This window comes from Copadichromis virginalis, linkage group LG18 (assembly GCF_057382275.1).
Source record: "Copadichromis virginalis isolate Kocher_CV1m ecotype Utaka linkage group LG18, C_Virginalis_male_GT1.1, whole genome shotgun sequence".
Taxonomy (NCBI): Eukaryota; Metazoa; Chordata; class Actinopteri; order Cichliformes; family Cichlidae; genus Copadichromis; species Copadichromis virginalis.
Window position 1 is genome coordinate 23754248 of NC_140635.1, and position 26128 is coordinate 23780375.

The following is a 26128-nucleotide window of genomic DNA, read 5'->3' on the forward strand; positions in this document are numbered from 1 at the left end:
ACGGGTGACATTAGTTGAAAAGAATAACTTCGCTCTGGCTGTAAATTTAAACTGCATAAAATTGTTTAAAAATAATAATAATAATTGAGACGTTTTTCACTGATTCGACCACAAAACTTAGTCAGCCCACTTTAAAACACCTAATCTGGGAAACATAATGATGGAGTAAATGAATGCTGTAGTCAGTAGAAGCTATCTGGCGCACGTCAGAAGTGGCATTTAGCAGTGATAACCCAAAGGAGGGCCAGCTGGGGTACAGGAGGCCATAAACGTCACAATGCTGCACTTAAAAAATAATCACATAGTCACGTGTAATTCAAAAACATGAATATGTCACATTCTCCTGATAAAGGCCTGAAGTGCCTGATTGGAGTTGAGGTTGTCCTTTGTCCTGAGAAGCGAAATACCCATGAATGTGACTACAGCGCCACCTGTTGTTGATGGTTGCCGGGTGAAGGAGGAGAAACCCAAAGAATGGTCAGGATCATTTCACAGTGGGCTGTTGGTTATTTTAAGGCTGAGAACAGGAGGGTTGATGGAGCTTCAGTCATTTCTCTGCCGTCTGTCAGCTACAGTTTTTAGTATTTTTTCAAATCCCACATGGATGTAAAGAAATGAGCATGTTCTTAATTAAAGAAGAAAAACACTCGTAAACAAAAAGGCTCAAGAGCCCGGCCTTGAGTGTAAGCGTGATGGAGCGCACAAAGAGCCAGGCTCATGACCTGTCCTCCTACACGCTCCTTCTCTCAGAGACCCTGGAAAACGAATCACTGCTGAGGGGCTTGAAGCTTGAAGAAGTAAATTCTTCAATTTATATCGACCCAGTCTGGTTTTCTCTCCTCTGTCGTCCATTTTAACAACAAAAGGTGAAGCAAAGACTTGCTCCATCATGTTCAGTCCTTGTTTAACACGTACAAAGGTAAGCTGTGATGACCCCTGTTGAAGACCAGCCACAAAGAGCACTAAATGGCAGGTGTTTGTTAGGACTTTTTTGGGGACTCTCCGTATGTGAGACTTCATGTGTGAGTGTGTGCGTGCCTGCGTTTGCAAGTATGTGTTTGTGCGAGCCGGTCTCCATCTTGCTTTTGTGTCTGCACAGTTGCTACGCCGAAACCATCTCAAAGCCCTGTGTGGCATCATAATGGACCCAGGAAGAGCATCTGGCACTTTGAGGCGGCAAAAACGATCTCCCCGCATCGACCTGCCACTCTTCCCCCACCCGCCATAATAACGTTTTCACGTTTCATTCTTCGCCAGGCCCACGATAGAATGCGCAATCACAAAGGCCCAATTAGCCGAGAGGGGACCACGATTTCGCTCGGGGACCAGCGAGCCAATCGCATCGGGCGTCGTATGGCGAAGGCCAATGGGGCAGCGGCACAGGTGGGTGGGACATGGCAGCGAGGCGGAGGGGACACGGTGACATGGATGGAGAATGCTCCGTTGTTTCTGGTCATTTGTGTCACCAAAGTTTTGATTGATGACGGTCGAAATGTTTTTCCCACTCTCCCCTGAGAATCGCAGCTTTCTCGAGGGGGGTTTGCACAAAGATCCCCCGGCATCGAACCCCTACTTTACGTTTGGCCCTTAGCCCTACGCCACACACAAACACACATCCTTACACGCTTTTTTGTTCCTTGCGAGGCCCCAGATGGCTCCTGCCCACACATGTGTATTGTTGACCACTAGATACAGGCGCTTGTTAGCGTATGAACGCATGAGAACCAGCATTTAAAGACATCCAGAATCGCCAAGTGTCAAACAGCGATGAGGAGAACAGAGAGAAGAGGAAGAAATTTAAGCAAAGTACATACAAAGTAGCCAAATGTAAATTTGTGCATGTGCGTGAGAGTGTTAAGAGAAAAGCCCGAGGGACGGTAGGTGTGTGGGCGGCTGAGAGAGATGAACAAAAGAAGCAGGGAAGAGAGATGAGGAGCAGCGCATTGCCAGTGAGGATTTGATTGGGTGGGTGGGTGGTGGTGGTGTATGTGTGCGTGTGGAGGGTGGGGGGTGGCTGGGTGTTGAAAAGGGATCTTCCCTCAAAGCCTCTCTAAGATATTCCTGGAGCGAGCTAAGGTTTCATTTGGCTTGCAGTCCTACACAGAGTGCTTACATCGCACTGGGAGCTAAAACCATTTAATATTCACAAAACCAGGCTGATATTCCCAGGGCTACATGACAGTTAATAATCAGATTTTCTAAATCTGTATGGTGCGAGCGACTCCTTGGGTCGACAGAGCGTCATTAGCATGTCAGAGGCGTTTCGCTGGTACCCGGTTTTCTCCATGACAGCTGCTAGTCTGGCGAATTACTCAATTCGTGTGTGGATGTGCGTCCGTGTCCACGCACACGTGCGCTCAGTATCAACAAAGGAAGAAGCGAACAGAAGGTTTCATCAAAAACACCAAAACACCAAAAGTGTGTGTGTGTGTATGTGTGCTGTGCATCATGTGCTCACTTTGATGACTGAAGAAATCTCCATCAGCATCTTTCTATGGAGTGTATATGTGTTTGTGCGCGTGCATGCCGCGTGTGTTTGTGTGGTGTGTTTGCATGTGATTGCATAAACATGGTGTCAGAGTGATGAGATGTTCCCTCCATCCATCTGTTCTGCTGGCATTTACATCTTAAGAGGGCTACAATAGAGGAGAGACAGATAGGGGAAATGCAAGAAAGCGAGATAAGTAGTGCAGTGACGAGATTCTGCAATATTGTTGGTTTTCGTTGTACACTCTTTAGAGTAAATACACACTCCTGGGTCACCTGTAACAGCTCTCTGGTTCCATTCTGAAACCATCTTTTAACACGGTTGAGGGTTTCTAAGTATTTGCGAGAAGCCGTGTATGAGTGAAGCTATGGTGTATCTTCCTGTGGATGTGGTTGTTTTGTTTTTTGTTTTTTAGTGTGCATGTGTGTTTTTGTATGAGTGTATGCATGTACAAGAGACAGAGAAAGAACTCATTGTTCCCATCCTCCTTATCTATCGTCCCAGCCGAGAGCCCGTGCTGTTTCCCCCCTCAGCGATATGACCCGGCTCTGATACCGCACGCCCTCGTCTCCACAGATAACAGACCACCCTAAAAATACTCATCTTTCTACCAACTTACTCGCTTCCCCTCTGTTCGCTTCACCTCTTCTGGCTCACTCTATCCTCCGGAGTCTCCCCAGCCAGGAGTTAGCTTCTGCCAGACTAAAATACCTCTGGGCGCTTCCTAGAGTCACAGAGGTCTTCTAATTCTATATTTTCCCCCCTTTTCATCTTCTACTACTCATTCTATTGGAGGCCGTGGATGTTGCAGTGTTGGTTTGAACAACAAAAGTGTAACTCAGACTGTTACATCACAAGTTTTCTTATAATTTTCCACAATAATTCCTCATCTCCCCCCGCAGCTACTTCAGTCACCCACAGTCTGGACACACGGGGCAGATGGCATGTAGGAGGAAAACGATGAGGACAGAATCTGCCGGGCTCACTTAATTACACATCAAATAATTTACCATAACGCAATAAAATATTGAAGAGTGCATTGTTTTTTTCGTGCCTCACGGGTTCGACAGTCTGGAACGATACTAATTATGATGATTTTTTGAAGATCATGCCACAGCCAAGAGCTTTGGGAGATTTTTTCTTAATCTCTCTGCCGATTCTCTCTCTGGCTAAACTCATCTCTGCTGTGAAGTGCTTTTAAGGATCCTGACAATGCCCCTTCTCCGTTGATTCGAGGAAGTTCTTTTTTGCTCATTTAAAATGCTTTTATTCCAAAGTACTTTGGTACGTTTGACATTTGGGGTTAGAAAAGCTGCCGTTTTGTTCTTTGTGTGTGTGTGCGTGTTTGCTCATGTGTGTGCTCACGCACGTGTGTGCATGCATCCTCGCCCTTCTTTCGGCCTAAACCCACGCAGGTGACCAGAGGGGGCCTTGTGTGGGTGGACAACTCAATGGTGACCCCCCCCGTCCCCACCACTCCCCGTCCCCACCACCACCCCCTTACCCTCTCGTCTCTCCTCCCTTTCTCTCTTTTCTTGTCCTCCGTCCAACAGCATAAGTTCAAAACGAAGGAGAGGGGCCTATGAGGAGAAAAAGTCTACTTCACACCCACTCTAAAGCAAACAATCACCAAAGATACATCTATAAAAAGAAGATGATGCAAGAATATATATATATATATATATATATATATATATATATATATATATATATATATATATATATATATAGATAGATAGATAGATAGATAGATAGATAGATAGATAGATAGATAGATAGATAGATAGATAGATAGATAGATAAATGTGTGTGCGTGTGTGTGAATGTGTGCCCTTTGACTGTGAAGCAGTAGTTTATGTATATACAAGTGATAAAGCATGACTAATAACAAAAACTAGCTGAGCAAAAAGTTAGTCAAACTGAAAATAATCACAAACGATCTTTATCTGCATCTCATGAAATTGTTTCTGGTTTCTTTGGATCCCAATTAGCTGCTACAGAGGCAGCAACCATTTTTCCTAAGGTTCACATAACTAACCACTACTTCACAGAGTAAAATAATAACAGCACTTTAGCAAACAAACCAATAATATAAGAACCAAACAGAAAAATGAAAAGGGCAATACAGGAAACAACAATATAAGGAAGGAGTTACTTTATTGAAAAAGATGGTATTTACAGTGATCCGCCCACAAGGAAATTGCTAAATCCTCTCTGTGACACAGTGTTGTTTGAATTATGTGCTAGTGTCACTTTTTCTGTTCACTGTAGCTGCAGAAACAATGCTTCAAGTCACATAAAGCAAGCATTTTCAGTGAGAAACACTCTGTACTACCTGTGCAATGGCATACAGTTGTATGCACTGCCTATCAAGTATTTATTGGAGTATTTAGAAGGTGGGGGCAGATAGTAAGAGTTGTTAAAAAGCAACAACCAGTTAGAGGTGGACTAATAGTTCGCATGGCGCCAAAACACAAATCTACTTCAATACAATGAAATACAGTAGTTAATATTTTCGAGCAAGAAAACTATTTCAAGGTGTAACATTCATCTGGATCTTTTTAGGCTTAAATAATAATCATCATCCTGGCATTTCTGCATTAACTGGTTACTTTTCTCGATAATGTGTAAAAATAAAATAAAATATAAATTTATAGATGAAAGACTATTAGAGTGATTTCAGGCAAACAGCTGACTGGGTCCTTAAAAACGATGAGTAAATTCTCTGTAATAAAGACGCAGTGCGGCTGTAACCTCACAGGAAGGTGTTTGTTTTTCTTTAAGTGAAGGAGACAGGACGGCAAGAGGCTGTGTTTTATGTCGGATTAGCAGGGATTAGGCTGTTAAACCAGACGTTGCTGAGTTAATCATGCCACCTTTCCCTTTATCAGTGCGTGCCGCAGATTTCACACGCAAACGCCTACATGTGTAGAAACAGAGAGGTTAAAATAGAAGGTGGGATGTTAATGAGTTACCTTAATTCTTGTGTTGATTTGAACCTGACTCATTTTGATTTTGATATGTAGGTGACTCCCACACGCTTTCTTTTGGTACCGTGAGAGTTTCTTCATTTCTTTTACTCAATGACACAAATAAAAATTTGCTGAGAAAAGTTGCTTGCCCCACAACATGTTTTATATAAAAAGAGAAAATAAAAAATAAAACAAACAATTAGAATTTTACAAATACAAGGCAATTCTTGTTGGTGGTATGAAAAACAATTGTACTGCCGTGGCTAGAAAAAAAGTGGCTAGATTTGCTTTATTTCTATTTATTAAATCTTGCTGGGCATCCATCAACGGGCCATGACCACAGTGCCCCCTATGGATAAAGGGATAAAAGAAGGAAGCAAAAACTGCTGGAGGACACCAACAAGCGTGGTCCGTGCATGTGTGATGCTTTAAATTAGATGTGTGGGTCAGCCTGCCAAGTAGGAGGACAGCAAAGGTTTCAAGAAGGGCAGGAGCTGTGCAAGTCATAATGACACAAAGCTCACAAGAGTCAGAATTAATTTAGGATCACAACTTCAGGCTTCAGATGACTTCTCATCTGTCTCATCAGACTCCTTATAAAAGCTATCAGCATGCATAAACAACAATGAAAATAAATACATTTTAGGCATTTTGTTCTCGAATTACTGAATTACTTTATGCTCTAAGACACATAAATTTCAGGGGAAAGAAAATGGTTACCATGAAAATGACTCGTTAATCAAACAGCTGACAGTTGACTCAGTGAGACTCTGAAGACTTACTCAAGTAGCGGTCCTCTCTATAGATGCTGTGTCAACAAGCATTTATGCTTCTGAAGTGTCCTTGAGCAAGGCCACAGATTCCTATCAACAGCACTGGATATAAATGCGTGGCTGGCCTTCACACTTCTGATTTCCCACTGATAAAGGCCAATCACGTGGAGTATGTGGTGCAAATAAACTCATGTTGATTGCAAAACATTCATATTTGTCCCTAAATAAAATACTGTAGATATCAGTATTTTACTGTAATGGAGCTGTTTATTTTTACACGTACATGTAAACAACCTGTTTATGCTGTTTTTGAAACATATTGTATACTTATTGTATGTGCTACAACTTGAAGCTGTTGCACCTATCTAGGTCAGCTGAGCGAGATCTGAAATTGTCAGCTTTCTGCAGACTAAATAGGTCATGTTAACCAGAACCAGGGGAAGGGGGCGGGGAAGTTTGACAACCTTCACATACACTTTGAGTTTTCACCACAAAACAATCCCAAGATTGCTGATAACATCAAAAACCCAAGATAGACAACCGCTTCAAGCTACAATGTGAAACTACTGTACGACAAAGGCTATGGCAGTCATGTTTTGGTAGGACTACAACACGCTATGGGAATATCGCATGTGAGTGTCACGTGCATTCGCATGTAGCCATGTGGCCATATGCACTCACACATGAAGATGCAGCCATGAAATCAAGAGAAATCAAAGTAAAGCTAAGCTATATAACGATTCAAATCTGCTGTGCCATATATGGAGAACTTCACTGCACAACTGTTCAGAAAGAAAGTATAACATGCATATGCAGAAAGTATAAATCCATATTAGAGCCAAAGGAGATATATGAACTAACTGCATCAGAGCACCAGGCCCATATCATCCCACATAAACAAATCCTAGCATTGCGTAATAGCATGGTACATGCCTAAATTGGTAATGAAGATGCAAAGTTGCAGCATGATGCAACAGTGGGCTTCCTGTCCTCAATTTAGGAGCCACAAGATGCAAAAACATCAGTAGTGGAAAAAGTATATATATATGTGCAGAGACCATGTATTCAGTGAGTCCCCGGCCACCCTTTTTGCACTGTCAACATGGCTCCGAGAGGTACGATCACCCTGACGGCCCTTCTCCTCTGCTTCATACTGGGGATACTTTGTCCAGCTCCAGCTGAATGTAAGTTTATTTTGTTGCATTTAATTTTTGGTCAGTTAATAATGACAATATCACATAACGACTCAAAGATGACATGTTAATGATCTGGTGCCTTTGCATCTGTGTCTGTGTGTGCATTAGGTGCCCGTGCATCCTGCTGTACCAGCTACAGTAAGACGCCCGTGTCCTTCAATCGCATCAAGGGATACAGAGAACAACGTAACTGGGAAAACTGTCGCATCGAGGCAATCATGTAAGACTCTTCTAAACCATTCAACTTTGCCTGCAACCTCTAAATTACTCATTATAATACTTGACTAGAACAATCATAGCAAACATTGCCAAACATTTGCAAGTGGATTGGTGGGGACTAATGGGGTGGATTGGATCTATTCCAAAATATTCCAAATACATTGGTAGTTTTTTGTGGCGAGACGTATTAAAGTTATTTCTGCAGATTTTTGTGGAATAAAAATAAGACTTTTATTTTTAACATTTTAATGTTGTTAAATCATAAATCAAAATTTAATTAAAGTTGAGGTTGTTCTGAATCAGTCTAATCCAACAAAACTTAACCACTTTTGATTCATATTATATTTATATTATAAAACCTAAAATCCTTAAATTGAGTTATTAAATTATTGAAGCAGAGACTCTGGCATATGTTATTATTTATCATATACCAACACATATACATGCAGCATAAATGAATACGCTTCAGTAATATGATACTCTGTGTTACTCTAATGATGTGTCTCGCTGTTATAGTTTCTACACGGTTGCAAACAGGCAGATGTGTGCCAATCCGAAAGCTGAATGGGTGAAAAAACTCCTCGAACAACTCAGGTATGACATGCTTACTCACTTTAAAATGTCAATTAGGGGCTGTTTAGATGCTCACCTGAAGATCTGTAAAAGCATAAAAAGGTTTGTTTTTGGCATTTCACATGTAAGAACTACTTATTTTTTTAGCGCAAAACTGAAGAACATGTCCAAGGGTGGCTCAGTGAAGAAAACTGGAAACGCTTCAGGTCGTGATGGAAGTGGATCTGACCTCACTGCAACAGAGGCTTTCACTGCTTATTAGCAAAAACCAGGTGTCACCTTAGACAGCTCGATGTAAAGAAATCGCCATGCAGAATTAGCCAGTGTGCCTATACATTTGTTATAAAGATACTCAAGCATTTATAATCAAGTTAATGCTGAGGGCACTGTCCCTTGAAAATCTGAAAAAATGTGTAATGCCTTTGCTTTACTTTTCGCTCTTAACTTCTTCAGCCTCAAGTCTAAATTCAGTACTCCTGTATTAAGACTGTATTAAGAACAGATTTGAGACAAATGTTGTTGATTATTTGTTCATTCTCTCAATAAATTTTTACAATAACATCTGTTTTGTTTCATTCACTGCAACAAATCTGCTGCATAAACAAATGAATGAGGTAAAATATACATATATTGCATTTCAGACAAGTAAATGAATTTATTTCAGGGTAATGTAACGCTGTTGTCTACATTTCTTTAGTCAAATTGCAGCTAAAATCTGCCATGTCACTTTCACTGAATGGATTTTAAAGTTATTTGAGTGACTTTAGAACTTGTTAACCAGTTTCACAAAATATTTCAGGTAACCCAACCATTCATTTAGAGAATATTTTCCAATCAATTAATGAGTTAAGTTAGGAACACTTTAAGCACTTGTACTTAAGCGTTGGATGGTGAAAACTTGATGAGCAATACTGATCTCTGAGCTCATGTAAATGTATGACATGGCTGTTAGGGAGGCAGTTTCCTGTGCTATTTCAGATTAACACCCCAAGAGGTTGGTGTACCAGTCATGCAAGGTGACACACTCCTTTGACTGAATATGCACTGCAGTCACTTAAAGCACCCACTAGAGGGCAGAATGAATCTGAGAATAACACCATTGTCTGCTGCGTCATGAGATTTTGATAGTCTGGCTACAAGGACATGAACATTTTTTGAAATGCTCTATTTACAAAAAATCAAGGCTCTTCTCTTTTTCAAGGTCTATGCCTCACAAACAGAGAGAAGTCAGAGGAGTTTATATCCACAATTTCATTAAACCAGTTGTTATTAGTCATGTCTTAAAGCTACTTTGCTATGAGCTAAAAAAGGCAATTAGAATAAGAGCGATTTAAAGGAATAATTTGACTTGTTTAATGTCTCTTCAAATATCCACCTCACATAAATACTAATTCAGGGTTGCATATACACCATGAAGCTAAAAAGAAGAAGAAGAAAGCTTGCATGCTTCAGGCGCACAACAGCACTCACCTGTTTTTAGTAGATTGACAAAAATGAGACATGGGAAGACACACAGCAACATGAAAAGGAGGAAGCATCATGCTTTGTGGTTTCTTTTGCCAGAAGCTCACTAGAAGTTCGCAGTAGGAGAATGACTGTAAAGACTGAAGTTAATCCACTACAGAACAACACTTTGAGAGATCTGACAGAGCCCAGGCTTAAATGCTTTGGAATAACCTCAAGAAAGTCACTGACATCCTAAGAAGATGGCTGATAAGTGGTTCAGGAGGGAAGAATGATGTCAAATTGCTTACTTCTTCCATCAGCAGTGTAACAGCTAGTATTGCATTCAAATGTTGGGTTTGGTGTGTTCTCAAAGCATCACTTCTCTGTTTTATGGATGTGTTCAGTGAAGTCAAGTAAGGGAGTTGTAACCGAGCAAAGAAAATCAGATAACAACAAGACTGTGGATACATGATGGGATCAGTCATTTCATTTATGAAAAACACCATAAAAGTCTCAGCTGTATTACTCTTGTCATGGAGATATACGGTGTGTTTGAAAAGAGCAAGCACATACCATAAGCGGAAATTTAAATTAAAAAGGCAAAACAGAAAAAATTAACATCACTGGTTATAAATATACAATAGAGATGAAATTAGAAAGCATTTAAAAGTATTTCAAATTAAAACAAATGTCTGTAGTCCTTTCTATTCGTAATAAAGAAGGATGTTCTCTATGAGCTGGAGTTGAGAGCAGTCTTACTCCTCTGCGTGCGTGCCTGTAAAACACACATACAGTGGATAATGGTTAAAACAAGCTTGTGGTATACTTAGGCAACATTATATCCAAAGAAACCAATAACTTCTCGAAACAGGAAACAGGCTGAGATAAGGAGGCATACTCACTCTAGCTCCTTGATCTTTTCATATACCCAGTCTTGTTTCCAGTGGCTGCAGACTTCCCCTTCTGTTGTCTCAAATCCGGGTGGAGAAAAGAAAAAAACTCAAACTTGAGCCCATATTTTTCACCTGGCTTACTTTCATAAACTTGCTTTTCCAACTGCATCAAAATTATAAATGTAAAATGTTTTGATCATGTCTTTCTTTGAAATAAATAAGGAAATAAATCTTACATAACACAGGGTGGGTTCTTCCTCTGTGATGGGATTGAGACTGACCTCTTTGCTGCAGTCACTTGTCTTGATCTCTGTTTTTAGGAAACAATAAAGCTGTTCAATATTATGAAAAGTCCTTGCATTTTCTGACAGGTAATGACAGCCATAGCAGAGAACTGTAGTTACAACTGTAATGTAAATTGTAACAATAATAGTCTGATGAGAAACTTACCAGAGACCGCTTCTGATGCACAGCTGTATGGCTTCTGTATAAGCTGATCAGAGGATCCTGTAGGTGGAGAAAACTGATCTTCTTGAAGCAGACTTGTAGCTTTTATCTCATGAATGGAGAAAGCAGGCCATACTGACTGGGTGAATTCCGTATTAGTTTTTTCTATAGTGTCTGTTTACATCAGCGTGATGGACAGGATGACTTGGATGACACTGCATTTCCGTTTGATGTGATTTCATTATGACTTTGACAGAGGACTTCAGCACTCGTGTTTGTGACTATTACTCTTATTTTGTTTTTACATGCAGGACTCAGTTTGCTGTGGGGGATAGGGGATTTACATGGGAAAAACAAAAACATACCCCCCACCTACGCTTTTAACACAAACCACACTCTGATTACGCACATAAAGTAAATAACGAAGTGACAAACTGACTGCAAAGACATCATCCTGCCCTGTAGGAGGGGAACTGTGTTGCTTGTACTGACTTGGTAAATGGGCTGGTACTTATAAAGCAGTGCATCCCCACTGCAAACAGGAAGGTGCTAAGAGCTGATCCCTGATGTAATCCCAACCCCGCTTTGAAACCATCGGTTATTCCTACTGTACACCTCACCACTGTTTCGCTGTCCCTATCATCATTTTTTTTTTTACTCCTTTTACTCACATCTTAAACATATGTGAACATCTTGAGGTGTATATGTATGTGTGTGTGTTTTATTTGTATCTGTACCATTTCGAGGTAGTGTGTAGAATTTTATTATATATATATATATATATATAAAAACACCCAGCACGCCCCTGCGGGCGGTTTATCCTTCAAGCTCGGGTCCTCTACCAGAGGCCTGGGAGCTTGAGGGTTCTGCGCAGTATCTTAGCTGTTCCCAGGACTGCGCTCTTCTGGACAGAGATCTCCGATGTTATTCCCGGGATCTGCTGGAGCCACTCGCCTAGCTTGGGAGTCACCGCACCTAGTGCTCCGATTACCACGGGGACCACCGTTACCTTCACCCTCCACATCCTCTCGAGCTCTTCTCTAAGCCCTTGGTATTTCTCCGGCTTCTCATGTTCCTTCTTCCTGATATTGCTGTCATTTGGAACCGCTACATCGATCACTACGGCCGTCTTCTTCAACAAAAGTGGTAGTGATGTGTTGCTGGCCTTCACACTCCTGATTTCCCACTGAAAAGGCCACTCACATAGAGCATGTGGTGCAATTAAACTCCTGTTAATTGCAAAACATTCAGAAACTCTTGTCTAAATATTGCAGAAGTTAATGTCAGGTGTTAATTTTGCATCTATTAATTAACAACTTGTTGTTTTTCATATAAACTGTATGCTAGAAAGCATTTACCACTTGAAGATGCTGCAGTTGTGTTCTCCCCTTTTGGCACACTAAATAGGTCATGGTAACCAGGGGAAGGGGGCGGGGAGTTTTCACCACAAAACAATTTCAAAGTTACTGGTGATGTAAAACATCCTGACAGCAGCTTTATGCTACAATGTCAAAATATTGCATGAATAAGGCTATGCCAGTCTTTTTTTTCTTTTGTAGCACTGCAACACTAAAAGACATTATCATGTGTAACAAATTGCATTCAGGTGTAAATGTAGCCATACACACTGAGAGATAAAGTTGCAGCCGTGTGCTGAATTTTACTGAAATATGAACTGAATACATACATGTCTAAATTGTAACCAAGGTGCAAAATATGCAGTATTGGTTGCTGTGATACAACACTGGGCTTCCTGTCCCCAGTTTAAGAGCCACAGGCTACAAAAAAAGCATCAGTAGTACAGTGACTCTTCATATATATGTACAGAGGTCATGTCAGTGAATGCTCTGCCACATTCGTATTTTGTATTGTCAACATTGCTCCAAGAGCTATGGTCACCCTGATGTCCCTTCTCCTATTTCATACTGAGCATGCTAAGTTCAGTTCTGCCTGCCTTTAACTTTATTTTGTCACATTTAACTTTTGGTCAGTCAATAATACCAATATGATTGATGTTTATGATGTCCTGTGGGTGCATGTGTGTGTGCATCAGATGCCCACATGAGCAAAACACACTTTGCAAGCTACAAGCTGAAGCCAGTGCGTTTGACCTGTATCAAGGGATGCAAAATATAGTGATGACTACCATATATATCATGTAATACTCTCTCTTCCAAGCCATCCAACTTTGCCTGCAACCTCTAAGTCTCACTCTATAATATTTGAATATAATGGTCATAGTATGTTATTGCAAACAAGCAGGTGTGTGCAAATCTGAAAGCTGAGTGGGTGAGGGAAACTCTGGAAATACTCCAGTATGAGATGCTAACTCACATTTAAATATCAATTAGATGTTGCTTAAGATCTCTGCAGGCATGATCAATCTAAATAAAAAGCATTTGGTTTTTGGGATATCACTTGGGAGAACTACTTATTTTTTAGTTTAAAACTGGTCATGTCCGAGGGTGGCTCAGATGGAGGTAAACATCAGTGAAGAAAACTGGAAATGCTTCAGCTGGTGATGGACGTTGTTATGAAATCAGTTTCAGCCGGTTCTTTTTATTCCTCGGGCATCCAGAGACGGCACCGGAACTCAGTAGTCATTTCACAAAACCTTTATTCATCTTCATTTAAGCATGCATCTTCTAGAAGGGAAGACATGCAAGGCCGGTGTCCCTCTGCAGATCTTCACTGCTTTGTCTGTGAAACACAGTTTTGTAGAAGTGACCCCATCAAAAAACCCTCATGGTGTGCTGGAAACTCTGTGTCTGTGTGTGTATGCACGAGCATGTGAGTGCCTGTGTGTGCGCATACCCGTGTGTCTATGTGAGTGCAGGTGAGTGACTGTGCATGTAAGTGTGGGTGCGTCATAACAGTCAAAGCACTGTGTGTGTGTCTCTGTGTATGTGACTTCCTGCCGGTCATAAAAGTAATCTCCTCACCCAAGCTACACCAAATTCCTCTACACAACAGAGAAAACAGAGTTAACATATTACAAACATTGAGGCCCGCACCCAGGTCTCCCCTGGGGAATTTCCACTCAACAATAACTTCTCTTTTTCTTACTTTCACAGTTCAAAGTGGGGGAGGGCCTCCTAGAAATCTACTCCTAAATTCATGACACACTCAGGCCTTTATTGCATCCAGGGCAGTGTCAGCGTCTCTACAATAATTCTACATCCTACCTAACACATTTCTAAACTCTCAAATAAGCTACGTACGCATATCTTCAACGTGGATATTTTTTCTGTATAAAAGAGGCTTTCCTTAACAGCAATTAGCAAAAAACAGACTAAAAATTTTCAGTTTCCAAATCTTAGTCTAAAAGAATCTCAAGCTTGTGCCGTCAAGTTAACGCTGAGGATATTATCTCTTGAAACTGACTGACAAACTGTGCTTTACCTTATCTTTTACTTTATCCTTTAACTTCATCAGCCTCAGACTTAGTACTCAGTATCAAAACTGAGAAGAACAGATTTAAACAAATGATGGTGCTTATTTGATCAGTCTGTCAATAAATGTTTATATGAACATCTGTTTTGTCAATGGATTTGCTGCGTAACCAAATTAATCTCTTAAAATATACCAACTGCATTTCTCACAAATATATGAATTTATTTCACAGCAGTGAAACTCTGTCTATGTTTATCTAATCAAACAATACTCTATCACCATAATGTACATTTAACAAAGAAAATCATGTAACGTGCAATATCCTTAGTTCAGATGGAAACGCAATCATTGATTTAGGGAATATTTTCCAGTCAGTGAGTGACAGGAGATCCATAAATGATGCAGATGGTGTGTATTTTACTTGTATGACACTACATGAGCACATTGTGTACACCTGAAAGGGTTTATCTGACAAGGTAAGTCCCTCAATGAGACACTTGTTCGACTGAAAGAACATGGCTATCAATCAAAGCACCCACTAGATGGCAGGATTAATCATTAAAACAACATACCTTAGTCAGGTACATCGTACACCTTGGTAGTCATTACAATATGTTTAAGGTGCATAAAACATTTTGAAATGATCTGCTTCTATGTATCCATTTAAGTTAATCTGTTTATGCTAATCAAATGGTAATAGTTATATAGTTGTTGTCCATCTCTGTCTGTCTGTGTATCACGAGCCGTGGGGGGACTATAAGCAGTATGAATGTAATAAATAGTTCCTGATTACTAATACGAACAGTAACATGCTCACATATTTGGTGTCTTCTCAATGAATATGTTCAATAAAGTCAGAAATGTTAATTATAAGCTTAGATTTAGACAAGATTACATTTTATAGATAAATAATACAAAACCAGATAATTGGCAAGAATAACAAAGACTGTGGACAGATGACAGGATCAATCCTTTTATTTATAACAAACACCATATCTCATCATGTCTCATCATAAAGATGTGTCTCTGCACAGAGCGAACAACTATCATAGGCAGAGAAACATAAAGAAAAAGAGACAACAGAAAAAATAAATACCGCCAATTATAAATATGACATACAGATAACATTAGAAAGCATTTTAAATTATTTAAGATTAAAACAAATGTTTCTAGCTGTTTAGAGTGAAGAGGGATGCTCTCTATGGGCTGGAAGTTGTAGTAGTGGTAGTAGTAGTGGTAGTTTTGAGAGCAGTCTTCCTTGCTCTGCGTGCATGCCTGTAAAAAACACACACGGTGGATAATGGTTAAAACAAGCTTGTGGTATACCTCAGCAACTTCATGTGCAAAGAAACCAATAACTTCTCGAAACAGGAAACAAGCTGAGATAAGGAGGCATACTCACTCTAGCTCCTTGATCTTTTCATATACCCAGTCCTGTTTCCAGTGGCTGCAGACTTCCCCTTCTGTTGTCTCAAATCTGGGTGGAGAAAAGACAAAAAACTCAAACTTGAGCCCATATTTTTCACTCGGCTTACTTTGATAAACTTGCTTTTCCAAGAAAATGTTTTAATCATGTCTTTCTTTGATAAAACAGGGAGATAAATCTTACATGACAGCGTTGACACAGGGTGGGTCCTTCTTCTGCATCCTGTAGCCAATGATTGGAGCTGTGATGGGATTGAGACTGATCACTTTGCAGCAGTCACTTGTCTTGGTCTCTGCTTTTAGGAAACAAAAACAGAATTTCAAAACATTTCTTTACAAGTAATGATAGTCATAGCAGAAGACTGTAGAGTTAAAACTATAACATAAATATAAGAACAATATTGCGGAGGAGTCTGACAGGAAACTTACCAGCGGCTGCAGCCACTAACAGAACCCCGACGAGAAAGGCCTGGCATGCGAGTCTTCTGATGCACAGCTGCATGGTTATCGCGTAAGATCTTTCTGAGGTTCTTTGCAGCAGGTGACCTGTAGATCTTGCAGATGAAGTCTGACTCCCTGCAGCAGACCTCTGGCTTTTATCCCGTTGAAAAAAGAGGAATCAGGCCATACTGACCGGATGAATTGTGTCTTTCTTTTTCTACAGTATCCATTTGCATCAGGGTGGGGGACAGGACGACTCGGGTGACACTGAGACTCTCATTTCCTTTTTTTAAATAAATTTCATCACCACTTTCGCACAGGAGTTAAGAAATCATGTTCATGACTTTTTATTTTACTTTTTTTAATATTACCTAAGTAAATAACAAAGTGATGTTTGCATTGCAAATATTATAACACACACCTGAAGCAATCCAGTGATAATTATTCTGATCCTATATTAAGGCACACTATGTCCACTTAAAGGACACTTGGTAATCTTTGTTTATTATTAGTATTACTGTTAACAAGGTAAGCAAGAACGCAGTGTGGATAAATTGAGTTGGTGGACATTTGCATTTAGATAACTGTTATCTTTAACTTCAAATTAAAGTTGACAGTTTTTAATCTTTGTCTAATAATCAGGCATTAATAAGATTTTAGTTAAATCTGCTGATTTAAGCAATTACGCGTCATATCATGAACGCCACTTGACACAATCTCTATCTTCATTTTTATCCCTCTTTTTTTTCTGATGCTGACAGCTATTACAAGTACAAGGAAAAGGGAAGGAAGCATTTCCTAAGGGTTCCACCACAAACCACAGATTTCCGAGCCTCCTCCATCCAAATTTGGTCATTCCGTCATTTCTAAGTAAAGCTACATGTCTGAACTTGTTCAATGATCCTTCAAGATTTAACCAAGTAGGAAAAGTTAAAAAAAAAAATGCAAACCTATAACTATATTTTTTCTTATAAAATGATAATAACATATTCAAATTGGAGCATTTATTTACTTTTATTTGAAATACCAATTTTTTAGTTAAAAGCTTTTATTGCAAGCAAAAGAAGAACGAATGAACCTGCTCGCCGTAGCTTTTATTAATATTAAATAATACGTTGGATATTTTAAATGTTACATTTTAATTTGAAATTTCTGTTCATTAAAGATTACCTGTCTTAAAAGGGAAGTAAAAGGTCTGTGGCCACTATTTAGGCAAATCTGGTCAAATCTCTAACCATAAATTCATGGCAAAGACTTCACCCAAAGTTAAGCACTTATTTGCCTTGTGAATTAATATAAAATTGCGCTGATTGTAAACAGGCTATATTTAATAACTTTTCTAACTATGTAAGTCAGTTGACAGTGACAGGCTTTGGCCTGTGGTTCATGTGTAAGAAACAAAGATCAAACCACTAGGCTTTTAATTAGGAGATTACTTGTGAAAAAAGAATTCAGATTGTAGTATTTGTTATGTTTTGTATTTCAGAAACATTCATTAGAATCTGATATTCAGATATCCCCAAGTCTAATCTGCTCAGGGAACCACTGTCATTGTTATAAATGAAACAACTGCTTTCAAATACAGGTTTTTATCATTTCACAGAAGGTCCTCTGTCTGCACTTCCTAACCTTCAGTTACCCCCAATTCACTTTAATCTCACCAAGCTGTCATTGTAATGTAGCCTTTATTACACAAGGACTTTTAGATTGCTGCCTAATGTTCTCACTGTTTAAGGCTCAATAGATCACCGGCCCATCGCAGACCTAAAACAGAGAGACAGACAGCTACATTTAGAACAATTTAGACTCACCAGTTGACCCAACAAGCATGTCTTTGGACTGTGGGCAAAACCAGAGCAACCACAAGAAACACACAAAGATGGAAGAAGAAACGGCAAACTTCACACAGAAAGGCCCATCTGACTAATATGACACAAAGTACTAACCACTGCACCACTGTGTGGCCTGAACATATTAACCATATAACCGTGTCACTGACACGGTTATATGGTGACACGGTGTCACTAACAAGAATATTGAGGTATTTTTTAATGAAATGAATAAATGCAATGGTCTCAGTCTTGAGTTATCCTCAACAGACATAGCTGTATAAATGCTTTAAAATGCTAAAAGATATTTCCCCATTTACCTTTAACATTTAAAGTGAAATATTATGAGATCTCAAACAGCTACAGCACAAAATGCGTAGCATGTCATCTCTTCATTTACTGGGTTTGGTAGCAGACTTTTGAGATTAAGAGTTACTAAATATGTGAAAAGTTCTTGGCTCTGTAACATGCTTCACAGCACAATGACATCAAGTCACAGTAATGTCAGCTGATGGGATACTTCACTGGATCTGGTCATTTTCAATAATGTTAAAAATACTTGTCAAAGGAAAGCAGAAATGATAACTCACAATGAGGAAGGAAGCATGACCATAAGAAACTGAAAAAGACAGGTTGTATCCAACACCACGGTTCCCAATCTAACAATGAAATCCACTATTTCATTATAGGTGTCACTGCATGTGATCATTCAGGAATCCAGCCAGACTACTATCTGCTGTGCCATATCTTTATGGGCTACAACTTTTGTTGGAGCTTAAAACTTCTGTTTTAGGTTAATCATAAGGAAGCAGCCCCTGAGTGGAGTTGAGTCACCACTGACATTTCCAGAGATTTAAAAGAAACAGGAAGGACCACAGTGCACTGGCAACTTCACAACAATGCAGTCCTTGAGGCGCACTTTCCACAGCTGCTGAAAAACGCACAGAGAAGCCTGACTTCCAGAAATTACTCTCTGGACAATGTGACAAAGACACTGTGAGGCACATAAAGTTGGGGGCAGCCACACAATTATTCAAAAACTGCTTTATCAGTCCCGAAACTAACAGCACCATGTGGCACCTCATCCCACATGTGTTTCACAAGTATCTGTCGGTGAATTTACCAGCAGCATTGTAGACGGGTGGCATGACTCCCCACTGCTTGCACAGAGTGGACTGATATTATGGCAGGAAATGTCACAAATGTGTGTTTAGCCAAAAAACAAAAAGTACTTAGATAATAATTCTCATGTAAGATCAAATACATTGAGTTCAACTTCAGGGATTTCAGTTTGTCCTAAATAATAAAGCACATTCTGGAATGGTGGCCACAGACCATTACCCTTTCCTTATCCCTGCTGAGTGACGTTGCGCTTGATGCTAGTATCCTTCTCAGTACTGGTAGTGAGAGATGGCATCGGCAGCAACACAAGCAAACCAGCTCCTTCAGGATGGCCTGTTCATATGTGCCATTTACAGAGGTGGCAAAAGTACAATCTTTCTTTACTTAAGTAGAAGTTCAGACACCTGGATTTAGAAATGCTCCAGTAAAAGTTGAAGTACTGAAGCAACTCTTTACTCAAGTAAAAGTGAAAAAGTACAGGCTCTGAAATGTACTCAAAGTAAGAAAGTAAAAATGAGCTCCTTGAAGGACAATTCTAATAATCATCTTTGCAAAACAGTAACTGAACCTTGTGCTATATAACAGAGGTGGGACCAAGTCATTGTTTTGCAAGTCTCAAGTCTTTATCCTCAAGTCTCAAGTCAAGTCTCAAGTAATGTCAGGCAAGTCAGAGTCGAGTCTCAAGTCACTGGTGTAAAAGTCCGAGTCAAGTCACAAGTCTGAAACTTTGAATTTCAAGTCCTTTCGAGTCTTTAAAAAAAAAAAAAACGAAAAAATAATGTTGCAGTTATGCTAAATGTAAATATTAGACCATGTAATTTTAAAATCTGTGTTTTTCTCAACACATGACAAAATAGTGAACTTAGAAAATATACACAAATTGTGAAATTGCACCTCTTTAAAATGCAGCTCAATTAAACTTAGCTCCAAGAATAATTTTCACCGACAGTTCTGAGATAAGCTGCATGTTATTCTTGGATGCGGTTGTAGGACCAGCTTTAAAATCGCATGACAAAAATATCATACATATTAAAAAAAACTGCATCACCAACGTAGCCTGGACAACATTTGCTAGTTAGATGAAGTCAGCTATCTCATCGTAGCATATTTATATGCATATTTATAATCATACGGTTCTTGGAGTGAGTGCACACACTCATGAAGTTTAGTAACTTCCGGTCACTGCAACAAGCCCAGGTACAGTTTACCGACGGATGGGTGCAGGACCTTGAAACGCACCGTGTCGAACGAAAGACCATCGTACGTATCATAAGTTTACCAGTCTCACAAATCGTCGTCATAAATATACATTCCTTAACTGTTTATTAATATAACCTTTGAGCTCAACGGTAATTAATTAGTAGTGGAAATAATTTCTGGTAGCATCACAGAAATGTAGCAGTGACAATAATATTGTATGCTGTAATCGTACTGGGCAATTAGTGATACAAAAAACCTGTTTTATCCTGTGAATAAAAGTATATGTTTTTGTCAATGTACCATAATAACAGAAGCGAAACGCAATATTGTGTCAGGACAATTCACTATTTATGCACAATAAATAAAGGAGCATAGCGCGACAATTTCTGTTCAGCGCCAGACTTGCTTGTAACCTATATCACCAATTATGTTATGAAAATGACGTATTAACTACTAAAAAACACTGACCTTCGTGTAAATGCTTGGAGCAGACTAACCTGTGAGCTGGAGTGTTCTGGGACGTTATATTTGATCTTTGAATGGCTGCAATCCAGGCCATCCGTCGCATCTTTGTTACTTCGGAAACATGGCTTGAACAATTTCTCCTCAACGACGTAATCCGATAACAACCGATCTCTTTACCCGTCGGCTTCCCGTGGCTGTCATGCGACCGGCTATTGCAGTTAATAATACAACAGCTTCTTGACATTTTTGTGTTTCTTTTTATCGCTGTATAACTGATTTTAATTGAAAGCCTGCGTGCGCTAGTACCGCTTGCCACAAGTTCCCAGAATCCTTTGCGGTTCTACCCGTGAATGACGTCACATTTTCAATCTCTATATAATATGCATGTTAAATTTTATATTTGGGGTAAAATATCAAGTCTTTTCAAGTAAACCGGTTCAAGTCCAATTCAAGTCCCAAGTCATTGGTGTAAAAGTCCAAGTCAAGTCACAAGTCTTAGAACATTTTTTCAAGTCAAGTCTAAAGTCATAAAATTAATGACTCGAGTCTGACTCGAGTCCAAGTCATGTGACTCGAGTCCACACCTCTGCTATATAATATACAACATAACATTTATAACATAATATAAAACAATATTAGTACAGGAGAATGCAAATATTATTCAAATCTAAATTTGAATTCTCGTGAAAGCTTCAATCTGTTATGTAGGTTAGTGTAGGTGCTGTAATCAGCTAACCTGCTGCTATTTGTGGATCTACACAGAAAAAAAAACCCTCACTTCCTTAATGCTTCCTCCTCTTCTGTAGCGCTAGCTAGAGTCGGAAGTACCACAAACACAGCATACGGACACACCTGCTGTACTTCCGGTTTAAATCCCCCCACCCGTGTAAATGCTTTGGAAGAAGTAACGAAGTAACGCGTCTGTTTTGAAAATGCAAGGAGGAGAAAGGATATTACAGACATTGGTTTAAAAATGTTGGGAGTAAAAGTAACACTATTTGTATTTGGTTACATCCCATCTCTGGCTACTTAGTCAGCAATGCACACAGGTGTCAGCTTCAGAATTCAGAGTTCATGTAAGCTTTGTTGCCCCATTTTGGTTATTTCTCTCTACTAGTGCATCTATAACACATATTTCAACAGCAGTCAAAATATAGCTAGCAATGTGAAGAACATGAGTCACTGACATTTTATTTGTTTCCCTCAGCCATCTGTTTTGGATTTTTTATAGACATTAACAAATACCTGCGGTGGCAGAATGTAAGAGGTGAGAGTAATGTGTGCTAGCACAGCTGCAGTAATCTCACTGACACAGAATCAGACAGAAAGCAATTTTTCACTAAACACACAACTAAAATTATTCTAAAATGCACTTTAATGTAGGTTCTTCATGAGGGATCTCTTACATATTATGTTTGTTTTAATGTAATATATGCCATATATGCCATCACAAGAAGGTGTGCTTTGTCTTCCAGCAGAGTCTCAAGTGTATGGAGCTGATACCAGGATATGTGACACTACACAGGGAGAACTGAACAGGACTAAAGGAGAGCACCAACACAGCAGACGTACCTGTATCTGCTCCTTTTTGCAAGACAGAACAGAAGCTGCTGAAGCTGTAGCGCATTGTTTTGTCTGTACTTTGTATCAGATTTACCACAGTGTGTGGCAGGAGAATCTGCTCTGACACCATGAGACTGTGGACACAGATGAGTATGGCCTATCTTGATGGAAAGTCCCTCAAAAAAAGAGTCCACGTTCATACCAGCATAATGCCAGTATCCATGGTGCTTTTTGTGTTATAGCAGTTAAACAAATACCTATGTGTTCTTTAAAGTATAATAAGTAAAACACACATGGCTAAATTATAAAAAAAAAATATTATGAAACACATATGTACCACTAAATTGTTAGAAATGAAAAAAAAATGTTTTTGCCTGTAACTCTTTAAAGCCTGACTCATGAAATAACTATCAGAAATCCAAATATTTTGAAAATTCAATGTTATTCAATATTTAATTTGTATATTTTAGCTTTAATTTGCATCATATTTGCTATATTTTATTATTTTTTTGCAATCTATTCCTTAAAAATGTAGTGTGCTCTTTGTTTTGGTTTTTCCAGGGGGAAAACTGATGGTGTAGTCGTCTCAAAAGATCTAAAAACTGTATGTAACTGTGGTGGGGGTGTGGTCTTTGGCCTGCTGCAGAGGAGGGGTGGCGCAGTGAGCTCACAGGGCAGCACGGAGGCGGGGAGGGAACAGGTGTACAGGACTGTTTAATGAGGGAGACCTGTCTTATGTCTTTGGCAGTGAGAAGGAGCACTCACTGGGAGTGACGGAGTGGCTGCATCCGAAGCTGGTGCCGGAAACCGCTGGAGGAAAAGCTTGTAACTGTGCTTTTCAATAAAGCACAGTTACAAGCATAACCCAGACCTGTGTGTATGTGGGTCCTGTGTCACAGTAGCAAATATGATACACGAGGCATTAAGGGGTTAAACATTATGAACAACTGTTAAATAATTGCTTTATGATCTGTCACTGCAATAGGTAATATTTAGGAGTGGGAATCAGACAGTACATACAGTAACAGATACATCATAACACAATGCTATCATGAGATGTACACCAATGAAAAAGATCTCTACCATGATACAGTGTTTTGGCAATGTACAACATACTGCAGGACAATAATCTAACACATCAGTGAGTTTATATAAATTAGGAAGCAGCTGTTTCAAGCAGAGCCTTGCATATTTCTGGCTCTTTGTAATGCTTTTTAATACAACAGAATGAATGAAGTTAATGTGAAAGTAGGGTGTGAACAGTTCCTCAGTATGCCAAAGCATTCCTGTTTCAAATTTTCTTTCACTTCTACACAGATTTGAGTTTGTGTGTGTCTTTAGTCAGCAGTGTACATCAGTGTCTCAGCTTCACAAATTAAAGTTCATGTAATCTGCTTTGCCTCATTTTGGTTATTTCTCTATACTGTTGCATCTTCAACACATCATAACATCTGTAAAAATATTGCAAACCATCTTTGATGGTCTAAAGTTTAGACCATCTAAGATGGCTATATTGTTGCTAAGCTTAGTCCAAAGAGTAACAACATACCATTTAGTTGCCATTTTGAAATTCTGCAGAAAATTAGTCACTGACACCCTGTTTGTTGCCCTGAGCTGGCTGTATGTCAGTGGTTTCCTTTCTACATTAATAAATCCCTGCGGTATTTCATGTGTGCTAGCACAGCTGCACTGACCTCACTGACACAGAATCAGACAGAAACCCTTTTCACCAAACACAGACCTAAAAAGGCTCTAAAATGCTAATTAGTACATGTATTTAATGGAGTTTCTTCATGAGTGATGTGAGAAGGAAAGCTTTGATTTCAATTTTCTTCAATAAAAATGTAACATTTTTGCTTTTTTATACATGATTTGATTTTTGGAAGGTTTTCTTGTACAGTAACACCCTCTTAACATTGCACAGGTAATCGCCAACATTGTTAAATGTTCTTTAGTTCAGCAGTCCCCAACCTTTTTTGCGCCACGGACCGGTTTATGTCCGACAATATTTTCACGGACCGGCCTTTAAGGTGTCACGGATAAATACAGAGGTTGGGGACCGCTGCTTTAGGTTACAAAGAGGTGTACAAGTTCGAGTTCATATTACATTGCTTACATTGCCACACTAACAGCACCACCATCTTTCTGACCTAGGGTAGACTGAAGCATCAAATGGTCACTGGAGCATGTTAAGTAGGGACCAATGGGCCAGAACAGCAAAAAAAAAAAAAAAAAAAGATTTGTGCAACTTTGTTTATCAGCAAAGAATACAAAATCCAGCTAAGATTCATTTTCCAATTGCACATTAAATTATATATCTTTCTATTTCATTCTTATTTATAACCTAAACTATGTTTAAATTAGAAAACACAGCTATGATTCAACAGGCTATCAGTGTGTAAGCTAACAGCAGCATAAAAAAACATTCACAATTTATTTATTCAGATCACAACATTTTAGATTTGGATGCAAACATTTAGATCTCTTTATATGTCGTAAATGTCAGTCAAATATTTTGGGTACCTTGCATCTTGACCTCTGCTGGTTTTCTTTCCTTCTCCTCACAGATATCTTCAAGTGCCAGCGCCCTCCCATGGATAGCTTGGAAAAATGCAACAATTCCTTATATTCCTTAAACACTCTGTATGATTGGTAGGTCTAACCCTTGTAAATATACAGAGTCTCCATATATCCATGAGGATGTTAACTCTTTAGTTTAATGTTAGTATCACCTTAATTAAAGAAGTCTTTCTCTTTTTGTGAAAGAATGACTGCTCTCACATCTCCCTGATGCCAGGTGTGGGATTTTGTGACCTGCTGTAGTGATGTTACCACTTCATAACATTTATTCATATCTTCTCCAACCATGACTGCACAACAGCCATGACACAACAGAGCTAAATATAACTCCTCCTATGCTCTTCCAGAAGAATGGATGACCTTAAACCATATAGGTTAAAGTGGGATGATGTAACATTTCCAGCATCACTGCTCGAGTGCCGATTTAAGTATAACCTCACATATACTCTTAAATGCCATGACACCGACACAGGGAAATGTATTTCTGCAGTGTGGTTGCAGAAATGAGTACATCGGCACTGAGCGCACAGAGAGACGCTCGCCTCAAAAACCTAACAGTAGAAAGCTTCCGTGCTAGAAAGTGAGAGGAATTCACCATAACATATGCAGTTATATTAAACTCCTTATTTCCACATCATTTTCCAGATTCTTTTGAGTTTAATAAAGTACTTATATATTTCACCAGCTTCTTTGTCACTTAATGATGGAAATAAAACTATGTGAAGGAGTCAACAAATCACTTCTTTTAATTAAAAATTAAAAGAAACAAAGAGGAATCACATCATATCCACTTGCCATAGTTGTTAAGATGGTGTTCTAAGATCTTCATGTTGTAGCTACAGGTATTTTCCATATAATTTTCATTATGAAAATAAATTATAATGATCGTTACAGACCACATTCAACTGCAGTGGAAAATGCCTTAACACCCTCAGACCACCGTTGATGAGAGTGGAGAAACAAAGTGCAACACTGGTGAGCTATTGTGGGAGGAAATTGTTCTACTACTTTCCAGCCGTGTGCGTATCTGTGGGTGCTTCACACCTTGCTGCAAGCGGAATAACTGAATGCTGAATGTGTCGGTGGTCTTTAAAAGGGCTTGC

General features: G+C 39.3%; 2 protein-coding genes across 3 annotated transcripts; one reads left to right on the top strand and one right to left on the bottom strand.

Moving 5' to 3' along the window:
* The first annotated feature begins 7282 nt into the window (after positions 1 to 7282).
* On the top strand, positions 7283 to 8782 carry LOC146687897 (C-C motif chemokine 20-like). The gene is made up of 4 exons (XM_085438806.1): positions 7283 to 7417; positions 7538 to 7649; positions 8165 to 8242; positions 8369 to 8782. Exons 1-4 carry the CDS (start codon positions 7336 to 7338, stop codon positions 8481 to 8483), a joined length of 387 nt encoding a protein of 128 aa, XP_085294932.1. The 5' UTR covers positions 7283 to 7335; the 3' UTR covers positions 8484 to 8782.
* Positions 8783 to 15357: 6575 nt separating this feature from the next.
* Positions 15358 to 16411, bottom strand: LOC146687898 (uncharacterized). 2 transcript variants are annotated; one of them, XM_085438809.1, is made up of 4 exons: positions 16255 to 16411; positions 16010 to 16118; positions 15803 to 15877; positions 15358 to 15675 (listed from the first exon to the last, which is right to left on the bottom strand). In XM_085438809.1, the coding sequence occupies exons 1-4, from the start codon at positions 16325 to 16327 to the stop codon at positions 15600 to 15602; spliced, it is 333 nt and encodes a 110-aa protein (XP_085294935.1). In that variant the 5' UTR covers positions 16328 to 16411; the 3' UTR covers positions 15358 to 15599. The 2 variants fall into 2 exon arrangements, with proteins under 2 accessions (XP_085294935.1, XP_085294934.1); XM_085438808.1 differs by having other exon boundaries at positions 16010 to 16121.
* Between the last annotated feature and the right edge of the window lie 9717 nt (positions 16412 to 26128).